This window comes from Lissotriton vulgaris, unplaced genomic scaffold (assembly GCF_964263255.1).
Source record: "Lissotriton vulgaris unplaced genomic scaffold, aLisVul1.2 SCAFFOLD_3118, whole genome shotgun sequence".
NCBI classification, from domain to species: domain Eukaryota; kingdom Metazoa; phylum Chordata; class Amphibia; order Caudata; family Salamandridae; genus Lissotriton; species Lissotriton vulgaris.
This window is the reverse complement of record NW_028245682.1, coordinates 243,776-260,455: the sequence shown is the minus strand read 5'-3', so window position 1 is coordinate 260,455 and position 16,680 is coordinate 243,776. Positions and strand designations below refer to the sequence as shown.

The window sequence follows — 16,680 nt, the reverse complement described above, 5'->3', positions numbered from 1 at the left end:
CATCCTGGAGCACCAATGCATTCAACATGTCCTTCAGTATTCCTTGCATGACCCCATTGAAAGACAGCGGAAGCAGAGGCCAGTCCAAAGGGCATATGGATGAACTGAAACGTCCCCTCCTGTGTTATAAACAATGTCAAATGCCTTGAACCTTTCTCCAACCCTAATTGGTGATATGTATTGGATTGGTCCTAAGTAGTGAAATATCTTTCCCCCTTTACACTGACTAACATCTAATTTATTTTAGGTAGTGTATGTCGATCAATCCAAATGCAACAATTTAGATCTCCAAGATCAACACGCATTCCAATTTTTCCATCAGGCTGCCTCGTAATTACAATTGGACTTAACCATTCTGAAGACTCTATGGGTTCAATGACCTTTTCCTTGCATATTCTTTGCTACTCATATTTCAGTAGACCTCTTAAATCCAGTGAAACACTTCTTACTTTATGCACTTTGGGCACTAACCCTTCTTTCAACACTGTGCGGTGTTCAAACGTAGTTTCACATCCTATTTGGGATGATTGGGATCAAGTATCATTCCTTACGCTCTTTTTTCCCTCCATCCCAGCAAAGACCTCCCCTTCTCTACTACATATACCTTCCCCTTTACTTTCCTGTTGATAAAATATAATACTTTTCCTGCACCAATATAACCTCCAACGTTCCCACCCAATTCCTTTGCATACAATGATGTGTTTTTAATACGTTTGGCTATCGCTAACATTTTTTCCACGGTGAGATCCCTGAAACCTAACAACTTCTCTTAGATTCTAGAATTATTGTTTCTATTAATTATTTGATCCCGTATGATCTCATTTCTGATATCTTTAAATTTGCCACTGACAGCCATTCTCCTCAGAGCAGCCACATAAAGATCAATCACTATCCGCTTGAGCACAGGAAAAAGAATGGTGTCATTTCACTACAATGCTTACCCTTTCTCCGTATTTCTTCTCTAAAGCTTTCAGCGCATTATCATACACGTCTTCTTCATTATCAGATTCCTCATCCATATTCCTACCCTCAACTGGCAATGTCTTCAACACTTTCCTACCTTCCACCTCCAAGTTGTGTTTAAAATAACTAACTTTCTCTTCGCCACATTATCATCCCCACCAACAGCTTCCAAATATGTAATAAATGCCTCTTTCCATTCTCATCCCATGCAGGGGTGACCTGGGATCTCCATAAATGCAAGAGGTGCATATATATTATGACAAAACATTTTATGCTGTGGTTTTGTTCAGACTAACTAATCTTACTAATAAATTAACTGGTGCATGGCAATGGTGTGCCTGTCATAGGGGAATGACAAGCTGAGTACAACAACCACATCTTTCTCAACAGCTAATATTCCAGTCTGTCTCAATGCAGCACAACATAGGGTGTGGTGTTTCCCCAAAATGCTCTCTTGGTCCCATAAATAGGGGTGCCTATCACTGAATATTCTTGCTGATAGGCAAATCTCCAAACCCTCACCCGTGACTAAGTACGCAAAATACTTTATTTCTCACCAGGTGTTCCTGTCACGGAAGCGCACACACACTTGACCCACAGACGTACCAGTCATCGCACTTCCAAAGACTTCTGATTCAGCACTTCTTTGGATAATGCCCTCTCCGCACCAGTGCCGGCTGCAACTCAAGTACCTGGTTGCACTCCAAGATGGCACTGCGTTCACGGTTGCTGAGACACAGCTTGCAACATCAGTCTGTTGAGCCGTCGCAGGGAATCTCCAGGTCAGAATGACACAGCGTCCCAATCTCTCACCGTGTCCCGATCACTCTTGGACCGCAAAGGTGTCTTCATCACAAGGTCCCCGCAAGGTTTAGTGATGATGAGTCAGGATGTTGCTAAGGTGATGGCGGGCGTGATAACAATGCAGTTCGGGGTAAAGTACTCCAGACAAGTTCCCTTGTTTCACGCAGTCACCTTCCTCACATGCTGAAACTCCTACTTTCAAATCCAAACACCGGGTCATTAACGGGACGTAGCGCCTTCTAAATTGCAAACATGAAGAAACTTGTCTTCACCGGCTCTTCTCGTTGATAGTTTCCACGTCAGCGGGTTTCCTCTGCAAGTTATCAAACAGTAGTGCGGAATGACTAAAAACTATCCGAGGTCCTTTTCAAGCTATCACAGCCTCACTTGTGACTTTTCCTCTGGCATACCATCCTCGTCGCCAATGTTAGAAGTAGACACCCCAGAAATGTATAGATACCTTCTTAATTGAGATAACAGAATTGGCCCATTGTAAGGCCCTGATCCCCAGTCAACTGCCTACTCCACAGCTTCCTTAATCTCCAAGCTAGATTCTGGAAGTGGAAGCATCCAGCAAACCAGGAACAATACAATGACAGATAGCATCACCACCTTACATTAAAGCATGACAGATGCCACTTCCCAAGACAAGTGATGTGGTAACAAGATTCTTAACCTGAAGTTTGAGATTACTCTGCATTTGAAATATAATCAGTTCAGTATATGTTTCATCATTTGATTTGAGGTAGTCCCGCTCCAAACCTTTCTGCGTGAAATGCATAGTACTGTGACTTGAGCCCGAATTTGAAGTATTGTATGGTAAGTGACAAAATAAGTCAGTGTACCTGTGCCTGGTTGCACCTTGCGTCTGGTTTAATTTCATATTTTACTTCTTTTTTACAGTTACTGCACAGAAGAAAAGCAAACCTTTGCTAAGCCCTTCATGCTTGAGAATCATATCAGTCTAATGCATGGTATCAAAAATCCAGATGTCACAGACATGTCAAACCTAGAGCTTGGAGAGAAGACTTCAGAAAAAAAGCCAGTTGAAGTAACAATTTATTACTTAATATCTGTTCTTGTGTACCCAAATATTGATTTTGCATTAACTTAGTGATCTCATACATATTTCTCCTTTTTATTAATCTGGTAATGGGAGGCGTACTCCTGCCTCCTGTTTTTATGTTATTCCTTTTTAAAGTGGGAGAACACATACATATGTGAGGAGTGGCATTGAGCGCTGGATGTCTTGATTCACAAAGCTTTTTATTTGGGAGGTTGCAGCTTTAACCCTGATGTTTGATTGCCCTATTCCTGATTTTTTTTATGAGTAAGACGCTAGCAGGAAATAGCTTCGAGAATTGAGCCCTAAATAGTTTGGAATTTTCCACTCCTCATTCTTCTACAGGGTTTCATTAAGTAAGCATTAATGTGCTTCCTGAAGATATAAAAATATGTGCCTGCAGAACATAGTATTATTTTATGATTATGCTGCATACTATCACCATTTTCACTAGTCAGTCAGCAATATTCTCAATAGGTTTTTTGGAGATGTAGGAGGGTGCTCTGGAGCTCAGCTTGCGCCCCGACGCCAGCTGGGCCCTCTGGAACCGCATAGAGACTCTGACACATGTGCTTCCTCTCCAGCTCCTTCTACTCCTGTTCCTTGTGCCAGTCGAGGACTAGCCCATCATCATACCCAGCTCCAAGCCGAAGTTGCCAGTGACGTCCAGGCCCTACCACTAGATAGTCCCTTTCTCCCTAAAGGGGGAGATGAGGAGGAAGGGTTTAGTCCCATGGAGGAGAGGAACCAGATGTGCTGAAAAAAGATACAAGGAGTTTGGGTGGCACTAGCGGGTTTAGCACTTACCCAGACTTTTGCGTGCTTTCCCTTCTGGGCCTTGTTTCGAAGGAATGCATATCCGTTGCTATTGTGATGCGCAAAGCAGCGGAGTTCCTTGACCTACAATTGTTGGCAGTCGACCATCGTCTAGACTGAGAAGCTTCACCTAGGAGCGGGTTCGGCTGAGCCCTTACTTCCTTTCAGCGAGGCCCTCATGGACATTCTCCTGGGAGCCTGGGCTAAACCTTGCACAGTGGCTCCTGTGCACCGCATAATTGCCCGACAAGTGTGTGCTTCAGATTGTGCAGAAGGTGTAAAACTCTACCTTTGGTGGAAACCTGTCCGCCTTTGCTATCAAAGCAAGAACAGCCAATGAAACACCCCCTCCCCTTGTTCCATCAGAAAGTGCAGGCTGTTTTGGCCAAAGGAAGTAGGCTGTAGTTATTATTAACTCTACTTACTGGAACCAAAAAAGGATGGAGGACTACGTCCTATCCTAGATGTGTGCCCTCTCAACACCTTTCTGCAGAAAGAGAAATTCAAAATGCTCACCTTTGTTTAGCTCTTGTCTGCCCTGGAGGCTGTATAATAGCGTTGGATTTGCACGACGCTTATTTTCAAATCTCTATCTTGCGTGCCAAAAGGCATTACCTGTGGTTCACGGTTGGCCTAGATCATTTTCAGTTTGCTGCCATTTCCTTTGGCATTACCAGCGCTCCTTGGGTGTTTACAAACGTGATGGCAGTTCATTTTCAGAGGTTGGAGAGGTTCCAGTCTGCCATTACCTCAACAGCTGACTCGCCACAGGCATCTATCACCCACCTCCAGACTTCAGTGAACCTTTTGCATTCGCTGGGGTCCACTGCCAGCATACTGAAGTTACATGCGGCTCCTTTCCTGATGCTCCCTTTTATCAGATCCATTCAAGATAAAGAGCAGTTCCGCCCTTAACCTCGTGAGCGGAGAGGCCAGGATATTCGTGGTATGATCCTAATGTGTCCACCTCAATCCTGGATTTTTGTGAGATTTACTTTGAGGCTGCTGGGTCTGATGGCATCCTGCTGGTATAGCACGCCTGATGTTACATACAGGGTCTGCATTGGGATCTAAAATCCCTGTGGGTGCAGGGCCAGGGAAACCTCTCCGACTTGATCCAGATTTTGAAGGAGACTGTAAAAGACCTGCAGTGGCAGTTGACAAACCTTGATTGGGTCAGTGGCAGTCCCCTCTCTCTTCCTAGCCCAGAGCTGACAGTGGTGGCTTATGCATAACTTCTGGGTTGAGGATGGCCATATGGGAGAGGTGGGGATCAGAGGACTCTGGTCTCCTGCAGAATCTCAGCTTCATATCAATCTGCTGGAGCTGAGAGCGATCCACTTGGCATTCAAATCCTTCCTTCCATCTGAGGCTGGTTCAGATGTACACAAACAGCACTGTTGTGGTATTGCAACAAACAGGGCGAGGTGTGATCATGGAACCTGTGGCAGGAGGCTCTTCATCTCTGGACTTGGCTGGAGCTCCAGGACATTTTCCTAGTGGTACAGCACCTGATCGGCTACTTAAACGCCAGGGCAGACCAACTGAGCCTTGGCGCCATTCAGACCTTGCAGAGCCTCGATGGCAAAATCATCTGGAGGTGGCGCGAGATCTCTTCCAGGAATAGGGAGAACCTTGGCTTGATCGGTTTGCCACCTCCGAAAACCCGCAATGTCAGCACTTCTGAGGTTAGGAGTTTTAAAAGTGGCTCTCACTCTGAGACGCATTCCTTTTAGAATGGCCTCTGGACTCCTGTACGCCTTTCCACCTATACCGGTCTTGCCCCAAGTTCTTAAGAATGTTAGTAAAAACTCCCTTACCACCCAATACCCCTACCCCTAAACCTTAAAAATCACCTTTACCAGCAATTACCCTTACCCACCCCTAATCCTTTAAAACACCCTTACCTCAATTCCTAATATATATGAGTTTCACTTACCTGATATATACTTGCAATTTCGTTACATGCGTTGTAAAGGGATGTGCGTAGTTCAAAATCAAATACTACATTTACTTATAAAAGCAAGTGTTTGACTGAACACTGATTTATTGTTTGCACTTTGAGTTAACTGTATATCACACCCATTAAAAAATGTAAAACACACTTTCCGACTCTAACCACTAGGTGGCGGGGTATATGTATGATATGTGAACCACGAGGAATCAAGCTTCAAAACTATTGTTACAGGTAAGTAGCTAGTTTCTTTTGGTCTGCACAAAAACTATTTTTATTACGACATTAGACCCCTCATTTGCTAATGCTTGTTTGCATCTCATGTAAATCAAGCTAGACTGCTACATTATTTAAAGGACAGCTGCTATTTAACTTATTTTGTCTCCCTTTTCCTGAGTGCCAGTACACAGGTAAGATCTATGTTCTAGATATATGAACTGTAGATCACATGCTTTGCATACTCCTGCTATCTAGTGTTGGGTCCGGATGTTTGCAAGTTGTTTTACTTCGAAGAATTCCAGTCACGAGGTAAGGGAACTCCTCCTTTCGGTGATAGTGCGCATGGGCATTGACTCCATTGTTAGATTGTTTTTTTCTGCTATCGGGTTCGGACGGGTATTGCTGCGCTCTCCTACGAAACCGTTTCTTCTGGTTCTCTTCGGTGCACAATCCACTCTACCCGCATTGCTATTGTTTCAACCCGCATCCTACTTCTCCGCGTATCGTATCAGTCGAGGAAAACCTCTATTTTAATCGAAGATCTTCGGGAAGGCCTTCGGGTCTGACCGCGTCGGACCTCTTTCCAGTGATGGAACGGACTCAATTAAAATTCTGCCCTCAGTGCCACGCCAAGTATTCACGCACCGACTCGCATGAAGTGTGCAACTTTTTCTTGTCTCTGGAGCACAACGAACATGACTGCGACGCATGCAGATCGTTCCGATTAAAGAAAATGCTCAGTGATCTTCTTGCTCGAAGTCGCAAAATATGCAGAGTCAAAACTTTGAATACGGGCCAGACATCTTCGTCGCAGAATACGAGCACGAATTCGACGCACAAAGTGCAGAGGAAGAATAAGAAACTTGTCTCTATTCCAGAATAGGACTCGCAGATAGAAGATTTGCCACAAGGTCAAAGTCCCGTGCGTACTGAACGCCCCTTGACCCAAATTCCAACTCAGCCGAAAGAAAAGGCTTTGGTCCCACCCCCGCCTTCTGGTCACGGTCTGCACCAACAAGATGTTTGTTGCCCCGCCCTTCGACTCGGCAAGGGAACATGTTACAAAGCCTTAACCTTCAGGCTCAAAGCCAAAAACCGCTTTGGAGCCGAAATCATTGACACCAAAAACTAAGCCTCCTTCGGGACAGAAACCTACGCCAAAAAGTCCTTCTATCCCGGCACCCATATTCTCGGTGCTGAAACCTAAAATTATTCCTCCGAAGGTGCAGGATCCGATTTTTGACTCTCCAATACCCAAATTCGACCCAAATTAAAAGGAACTTTATATAAATTCAGATGCAGGACATGTTCTTACTAAATCACCTCAGAAACGGCAATCTAGGTCAGAGGACACCCTTTACCATATTCCTTTGAAGAATGTAGGTACTAACCCCTCCCCTCCTCCACGTTCCCCTACACCAACTTCTCCACTTTGCATTATTTACTGATTACACAAACTAACTCTCTACCACCTGATGATGATGATGATGATGATGATGATGATGGAGATGGGAGGCGACAACATTTTACCAATAGACCTCTGAAAGGATTATAACACAGATTTACCTACAGACAACGACCCAGATCTTTACCCTGAAAAGCCTTACCCTCCTGACGACAATGACGGATACCTAGAATTACTTGCTGGAGCTGCAGAATATCATGGGGTACAGATACACAAGGAATCTCTAGAGGATGTTTTCTATTTGAACCGCTCTGTAGCACACAAAGGGCTAGCCACACTTCTTCTACTCTACCTATGCTTACAGGTATGATGAGACATGCCAATGATATAGTTAAAGATCCAGTGCCTGCTCGCATTCTCACCCTCCAGAATTGATAAAAAATATAGGCCTGCTCCCTCAGAACTAGTCTTTTTTAAAGGACAGTTACCACTAGACTCCTTGGTGGTCTCTAATGCCCGTAAACGGGCCAATTCATAGACTACAGGGGATGCTCCCCCTCCAGACAAAGAGTCAAAACTATTAGACTCCTCCAGTAAACGAGTAGCCGCCCAAGCAGCAAATCATTGGAGCATTGCCATCACCCTGGCCCTCCTAGCCAGATCTGATAGGGCACACTGGGACGAGATGGAGCAATTGCTACAACAACTCCTAGATGAGCACAAAGCAAAAGCCCAGGATTTAGTCCAGGAAGGGAAACTCCTATCCAATACCTCATTTAGATGCGCTTTAGATGCTGCAGACACCGCAGCTAGAGAGATTAACGCTAGTGTGTTATTAAGGAGACCTGCATGGTTGAGAATTTCATGTTTCAACTCCTAAGTACAACAGTCTATTTAAATACTCCTTTTGACAAGTAACTTCTCTTTGGGAACGAAGTAGATAAGCCATTAAAAAAAATGAAAAAAGACACAGAAGTAGCCAAGTCTGTAGTGTAATTCCTATATTCCCAATAGGCTCTGCGCATTGGAATAACATAGACGGTAGTTTAGACGTAGGACTGAGGTCGACTAAGTCTCTACTGAATATGTTAGACCTAATTATGTATGCCAGCTAGCTCAGAGGTCACTAGAAACTTTCTCGAATGAACAGGAAGGAGTTAACTTTCCTGATTAGACAAGAAGAGATTAGTTTCTGACAACCGCATAAACATGACAACTTTGCTCCCTCCAGAATAAGTAGTATATCTCCAGAGTTGTGTGAAAACAATAGATTGCTATCTCACTCAGTCAATCGTGCATGCTTAGTTTCACCAGAGTGCAGAGAAATAGAGAGACGGGCGTTTTCAATAAAAGTTGTTATTTATTGAGCAGTCTTCTTTCTCATGCAAGAGAAATGAATTGCCACAATTGCAATACTTATCATAAAGTAAAGTGCGTACAGAAAAAGGAGTATTATGAAATAATACTGTAAAAGCATTTGTATGGTTTCTGAGCCATATGATACTAAAAACGGATAAAATATATACAATACATACAATGATAAAAGTTGACAAAACGTACTCAACTAGTGCTTCTAAAATACGCCTTCCCCAGGTGTACCTAACCTAAGCCTGGTACGTGGGAAGGAGTAAGTGAGCTGCAGTTTAAGTTAAGTTAGTTTTTGCCAAGAATCTGAGTCCAGAATTCTCTAAGGATCTAATCCGCTCCGTACCTTGGTTTTAGAATGAAGGAGGTCTTGTATCTCTTTCTCAGGACTCGATCTCCCAGCAACCCGCAAGGGTGATTGGAAACACTGGAGCTGGATTTCTCGGCAGGAGAAAAGACATCGTCTCTCTCAGTGCGTCAAATGGGAGGGTCAGCTTCCTTCGGCACTCGCATCAGCTGGGCTTTGGATAAGTAGATAGCCGCTCTGCTCCAAACCACTGTGTGTTTGCTTAAGGCAAATGCTGGTATATTATACCTGGAAGGTGCCGTGTGTAACGTAAGGTTGGACATAAGACGTCACTAAGTACTGTCACTAAGTACTGGCAGTTCTTTCAGGACTCTCAGGAGTTCTAGGACAAATCAAAACAACAGCAGGGGGAATTCCCAGGCTGCTGGAGGTTTGGTTTGTTTAAAGAACGCGTTGTAATTTCTAGGAGTTTAGGGAAGTAGCCTTGCCGTATTTGGACTGCATTGGCTATGACTGAACATGGATATGATTCTTATGCCTTTAGAAGGATATGATTTGTTATAACCACATAAGGGCATGAATCGGGAATATTTAATTAGTGTCCTAGATACGTTCACAACACCCACTCCACGTATAATGTCCATCATTACTAAATACTAAGCAATACATAAACATATAAGTATGCATGTGTTTTCCAGCCCACCTCAAAATACATCAAATGCATTTGAAATGGTATACATACACGAAAATGAGTATCATACTGTAAGCTTTCAAGCAGTGGTATCATTCAGATAAAATTTTGTTCATTTAGAATGTTGACTGAATAAATCACGAAAATTACATGAAATGGCTCTTAATACAGAAGAAAATGTCGAGACCATTTCATCACGTATTTATACAAGATTGTATATGTGCGAGAGGCTGATTCAAAATATTGTCTCTAAAATCTCTAAAAATAGTCCTGTTCTCTAAGAATAGTTCTACTTTAAGCAGAGTACCATGTGCCAAAAAAAGTAAATATTTTGGAAATTGGGAAAAAATAATTTCGCTTTCATGGGAAAAAATAGTTCCAAATGTTTTCAGTAGTGTTGTTTATAAAAACTGAAGGCCAAATTCAGAGTTCAGGGAACGCTGTGTGCTTGCTATTTCAAATATTATTCCCGTTGTTAGGAGAGAACATTACCTCAGATAGGCCAGCTAAAAATTTGTCTACAACAGTAGGTGAAAGATGAGCCAACTCTGAAAAAGTTGAAATAGTGCATATGTGAGTTTCATTGCCATCATCGGTGTTTAGATCAGCAATGGTCACGGAAGGTTGTACCTGTGTGATGCCGCTTTCATCTCCTACTTCACCGCCACCTAATCGTAATGGTGAAGTCTCAATGAAGGCCGTCATCAGAATAGGTAGCCGCTGGGGACAACACGTTGCATGAGTTGTTACCGGACCAAGCAAAGCATCGATATCCATTGGTACTGCTGATGGTAGTGTAAGACAGACATCCAACACGCATTCTTCTCTGCATAGCAAACATCGAAGCACAGGTAAGATGCAATCTTGTCAGATTGGTCTGAATGAAAGAAACCAGGTAGTATTCAGATCTCTTAGCCGGGCCAATCCGAGGACTTTAGTGATACATTCTCGGTATCGTATTGCTAGGATCGTTTCTTCCATCGTAGCCTGAGTTTTGTCTGTGACTTGGCTTGCCATATCGAAGCAGAAGGAACAAAAATAAAATTCCTGATACGGGTCCCAAATAAGAGGCAGGCCACTGAATAGAGAATGCACAAAATTTGGGAAGATGCCCAGAACTGTTTCAATGGGTGCTAACAGTCCCGAAAAAATTGTCTTAAATACATGTGCGATGCCACTGGTGTCTGACATGTTTAAGATTTGGCTTAACATTTCTACGAAATGCACGGGGCAGTTTGTCGATAATAGGGTATGTATCTCTGCCGCTGTCCTTGCAACTTGCGGGTCATACATCTCTTGGACGAGGTTAAAGGCACAGTTGTCTGTAAAGGAATAGACTTCATTCTGCTTAAAGTATCAATTCGAATAGGAGAGATATTCACAGAAGGCCATATTGCTGCCTCCATGTCTGGATTGCTGTTTGGATACAATACTTGCATACAACAAATGACCCTGGAAGGAACGCTCAAGAGATAGGCTTTTCCTGGCATCATGCCACAACAGCTGTGGTCACTTATTATAACGTAGCTACCGTTGGAAAGTTGTCTGAAAAAGGGCTCTATCTGTGTAGCAGGGGTGCCGTGCATGTGACCTGAAAGGTTGTTTGATGAACCTTCGCAGGCTCCATGCAAGTTAATTCCTTGACGCAGAAGTGTACCGCTTAGTGATTTTTTACAATTGTTACCACTAAGAAATACTTCTTTCTTGCCCCCACTCCAACATCTATGTGTATAAGGCAAATTCCAGGTTGACTTGATGTATCCTTTACCCAACCTTTCATACTGGCCTGCTGGTATATACTTTTGGCAGTATTGAAACTGAAAAGTTGTTATCGGGATTGTAATGGTGCCATGTATTATCCATTCAATGACCGGTCGTTCTGACAATGTCAATGGTAATTTATCCAGTTTTTCAATGCTCAGCACCGTATAGTCTGCTCCTTTTTGTGCCAATGAGATTTGTCTATCAGTTAGGTTAAAAATAGAAAATAATGACGTTGTGTTGATTAGACGCCATGGCAGGTAGCCTGAACGGAGGTTTTGTAACGTCCAGCCTAACTGTACAATAGAACGTAATTGGGATTGACCATGTTGTAACATTAGCATATCCTGTTCTATTATATCAATAGCAGATGATACAATGCTGTCCAGTGAATAAATTCTGGAGGACAGAGTCGTTAACCCATTGTCCACTACAGAAAGTGATTTTTCCAAATGAATAAGATCAATTTCTCGTATTTTTTCTGCAGTTTCAATTTGTGTTACTTTCCAAGCTTCATTGTAAGCTGTGTATATACCGGCGTATATGAAACGTTTTTGACGCTGTTTGCCAGGTTCCATTATGAAATCTCGCAAGTCAGCACCTTCTTTAAGTAAAGTTAAGTGTTGCTTAATTTCGGGAAGTGTAGATCTCTGTAGCCATTCAAGGCATAGTTTTCCTACACAATACGTTGTATCTATCCCTGGATATTGTCTCTGGGAATATCTTGGGTCTGGCCTGTTCTGTTTGAACTCCTGTGTTTTGTTCAGGAATCTATTTTGACAGTTATTAGTGTCTGTGGGCCAGATCAACCATTTGTTCCAATCAGGAATTGTTCTGTTTTGTTTTAAAATATAGGGCATGTCTAACCCCTCATCTGTAGTGGTGTTTCTATCAGGCATAGGCTTTGGTATAGACGGGTTGTTTAAATCTTTTATCTTGGCTAGGCCAAGACAGGTTGTTTGTTGAATGGTGTCATTCAGGAACATTATTTGTTCTGGGATCGTGCCGGCTCTAAATAATGATTCAAAACCTTGTACCTGACACTCTTTTGTACCCCAGATGGTTTTTGTCTCAATGTTGTTTTTCCAAAATTCAAAACCAAATGTAGACATTTTTTCATAAAATTTTTCAGAATAAATAAGTTTATTATTTGTCAACATGTTTTTCATTCCTGTCTTACTTAACATTTTGAAATAAAACGTTTCTGGATTAGTGTAATTAAATCCTGAGAAGTATGGAAACTTTTCATAAAATGTTTTTGAACTGCCTTTTGGCGGAGTTGGGCAATGTTCCCACTGATTATAACTAAAAACATTTCTAGGATTAGCAGATGTATGCAGATAATGATGCCCAAAGTGATTGAAGCAATACATTTCCTCATAATTTGAAGAACCCTGTAAATAATCATGTTCTATAAATTTTGCTGACATTTCTAAATCTGACATCATATTAATAATATTTTCAAAGTCCCAATCATCAGAGAAAGTACTAGATGATACATAGTCACTTAAGGAGATCTTGAATTGGTGTGGATATTTCAAGAGCTCAACCGGGCCATAGATTTCATAGTCAGTTTTGTCCCATGCTATACCACCAGGTATAGGGATGGCTGTGATGTTCACTGATGATAGTTCTCTTTTTTCGATGTGAGAAGATCTGTGTGGTTTCAAGACCAAGTTGATGCTCTGACTTGCTGTGTCCATTTTACTATATTTTCCATCAATAAATCTACGCAAACTTAAAACCAAGATGAGCCACAGAAGGAGGAAAAGTACACCTAACAGAATCCAGAATTCAATCCATGGTGAAATTAGATATGTTTCTCTGAGTTGATGAAAGAGCTCTGTAATTTTTTCATTGAACGTTTTTGTTGCTGGCGTTTCTTCATGTTCACTTGCATCAACAGAAAAGTCATCAAAGTTGATAAAGTAGCCAGATGCAGTTCTGTCAATTGGTGGAATTGCTTCCGGATTTTCATGTATCTTTGGATGTGTATGTTCAGATGCTACATCATTGTAGACGGGTGTTTCTTGACAAACTATTGCAATTTGGGTTTCAAGAGGCACAAGTTCCATGGCTTTGTTGCATAGTCCTTTTTTATTCACTGCAGGTTTATCAAATGTGATTAGTATCTCAGTTTGAACCTCTTGGATTGTAGCAAGATTTGGTCTTCTGCTATTTCTTGGGAGTCCACATGGCCTACTACTTCTTATTGGCCACATGGTTGTGGTTTCACCAGGTCGATTGATACAACTCTGTTCTCCTTTTTACCAGCAAGGGGCAGTAGTACTACTGATCTTGTTCCGCTGACAGCTAAGACAGGTACTGCTTTTCTGTAAGAAGGCCCAAATTCCTTATTCACCGCGATCTTTTCTCTGACCAGATCCCCAATCTTTGGAATCCAGACAGGTCTTGCTGGAACAGGTGGTTTTTCTTCAGTGGTCGTTGGCTTTAGCTTTTCGTTACTTAGACTTTTTCTTGTTTCATTTAAGTCCTGTAAAACAGCCAAACGATCTTTGATATCAAAGGTTTTTTGTTTCACCACTGAAGTCTGACAATCCAGATCCTGGATGATCATTCTAGTACCAAACAAAAGTTCGTACGGACTGAAACCTCCTAGAGAATTTCTTGGCATGTTATTAAGACTACGTTGGACACTTATTAGATGTTTGACCCACCCGTCACCCGAACCTAATACCCTCGCTGTTATAGATTGCTTTATGTCACGGTTTTGTCTCTCCACTACCGCAATTCCCTCGGGATGGAATGGACTAGAATACTGCAATGCAATGCCGATGCTGGCCATGGCCTCCTTGTAAGCCCGAGAGCTAAACGCAGGACCCGGTCAGAATGTAGCACGCCAATTGCGTATGTGCCGATAAAGACTCACGAATCTTTTATAACAGTTCGGTGTCAGCCGAGCGCTGGGGCCACATCCAAATGAATCTCGTCTTAATAATTATTGGATCGCATTCTTCCATCTGGATGTCTGCGTATAGATAGCCTGATGCTGTCTAATAGAGGTGTCTGGGCAGGTGTCTGGTCCGGTTCACAACTGCGATCTCTGTTGCAGTCCTGACAATTCATTGCAAAGTTATAAATTTGCACGCTCATCCCCGGCCACCAGTATTTTCATTGTAATTCTATTCGAGATTTCAGGATCTCTTGGTGCCTCAGACCCAATCCTATGTGTGCTTCTTCAATCAGAATTACTCTATCCCCTACTCCAGGGATTTGAGCAAATGGAACGGAGTTCGCATCAATTATGTATGTATTTCCGAGTGGATAGTTTAGAGGTTACGCCGCATAATTGCCTTCCATTGAGGCTTTTACTGCTAGTAGCGTTTCACCGTCTATTTGTTTTTTCGTACGCTTTTTTGTAGCTACGGAAGCCGGTGGTCCCGCTGCCGCTGTGGCTCTGTTAGCCAATGAATTCCCTGCAACGTGAACGCCATCCCGGTGAAGACTCTGCGTATGTATCACGTGAGTCTTTCGTAGTTCTTTCTGCAAAAGAACTACTTGTTCCCATAGTTTTTATGCTTTATTTTGGCACCTGTCTCATCTTTGTAACCGTTTTTTATCCAGGTCTGCATGGAATTATTGTAAGACTGGACGCAGTAATGCGAATCGCACACTATCAGTGTGGGGAATTCGCGATCGGCATTTTCAAGCGCCATCTTTAGAGATCTTATTTCAGCTCGCTGAGCTGTATAGTTTCTGAGTGATTCAGTTTTAGTTACCATCGGTCTAAATTTATCTAAGCGCCAGCGACCTTTAACAATCGCGCATGCAGCATTGAAAATTTGTTTTTCCACAACTTAGTGTTGTGCAAAGCTGTCCGTGTAGATTACACAGGTGTACTGTTCGAGAGGCAGAATCGAAATTTGCCTAGCTTACGTAACGGTAAGTTTCAATTCTATTAAGGACACGGAGGCGAGGATTATGCTATATCTTCCTTCGCTTTATTAACATAAAGACTCCACAGCAGCTTAGGAAAAGATATAATAAGAACAAAAAATGCTTTAAACATAAAGCATTGGCGTAATGTTCAACAAATCAAACAACAACTCCCAAGAGTCTCTTTGCATAACAATAGTCCATAGTCCTTCCACTCTATCCATCATCACTATATAACCGGACTTCTCATCATCTTCCTCCTCTTTCTTCGCGCAGATCACGCTTGAGCCTCATTGGTCCTGTTTAGCACCGTCGTTGCCTGTCGAAAAATGAACAGCATCAGCGAGGTGGTCCAGGAATGCGATAACAAGGCGAGGAGCATTCAGTGATTAATACAGTACTGACAATGTAAAGGAAAACGCTTTACTTACTGCCATACGGGTGGGTAGAGACACCACTGTAGTCTGGGTGGGATAATCCTCGCCTCTGTGTCCTTAATAGAATTGAAACTTACCGTTACGTAAGCTAGGCAAATTTCGATTCTATGTCAGGACCGGAGGCTTCAGATTATGCTAGTTTAAAGCTTACTTACCACCAACTAGGCCAAATCCACCACCGGCTTAAAATAAAACCTCTTGAAGGTCGAATCCGAGGACCAATCCGCCGCTCGCATTAGGTCCTCCAGACGAGCACCCACCGAGAATGCCTTAGAGGCCATGGCCCCCCTGGCGGAGTGTGCTCCAAAGAGAGAAGTATTGATGCCCGCTTCTTGCATGACCCACCGCACCCACCGAGCAATAGTGGGGGAGGAGACAGCTTTGTGTGGCTTCCGCAGGGCAATCAACAACTGACGCTCGCCCGGAGGGCGCAGATCCAAGGTCAGGTCCTCATATGCTTTGAGGCATTGCACGACACACAACTTAGGAGTGTCAAGAAAAGCTGGATATGAAATGGAACGCGATGACGTTTTCGTGCGTCGGACTATTGTAAAAGTAACCCCATCTGGGGAAAAAATGCGTGCAGAGACATCCAGCGCGCGCACGTCAGAGACGCGCCTACAAGAAACCAAACATAACAACATGGCTAACTTCGCCGACAGCTCTTTAAGAGACAGATAGGAATTGGCCGGCCACGACAGGAACAAATTCAGAACCAAATTGACGTCCCAAAGGACGGAGTACCTGGGTTCCGGAGGCAGCGCGAGGAGGATAGCTCGCAGAAGCCGGCACACAAAAGGATGTTCCCCTACTGGATGGCCATCGATGTTGTCATGGCCAGCCGAAATCGCCGATCGAATAGCATTGATCGTCCTATACGCTAGGCCCTTGTCGGCCAAATGCGCCAGGAAATTCAGCACGGGAACGAGGCCTGCGATCAAGGGATCCAGATCCCTTCGTAAACACCAACGCATCCACTTAAGCCAAGCGGATCTGTA

At 43.1% G+C, this 16,680-nt stretch overlaps 1 protein-coding gene across 1 annotated transcript in view; it reads left to right on the top strand.

Moving 5' to 3' along the window:
* The first annotated feature begins 1,671 nt into the window (after nt 1–1,671).
* The window catches only part of LOC147666315 (zinc finger protein 532-like), a 29,409-nt gene continuing 14,400 nt past the window's right edge, over nt 1,672–16,680 (top strand). The window contains exons 1-2 of the mRNA XM_086949141.1: nt 1,672–1,745; nt 2,671–2,818. Of these exons, the coding sequence (XP_086805267.1) occupies nt 1,672–1,745; nt 2,671–2,818 (222 nt within the window). The remainder of the gene's footprint in view (nt 1,746–2,670; nt 2,819–16,680) is intronic.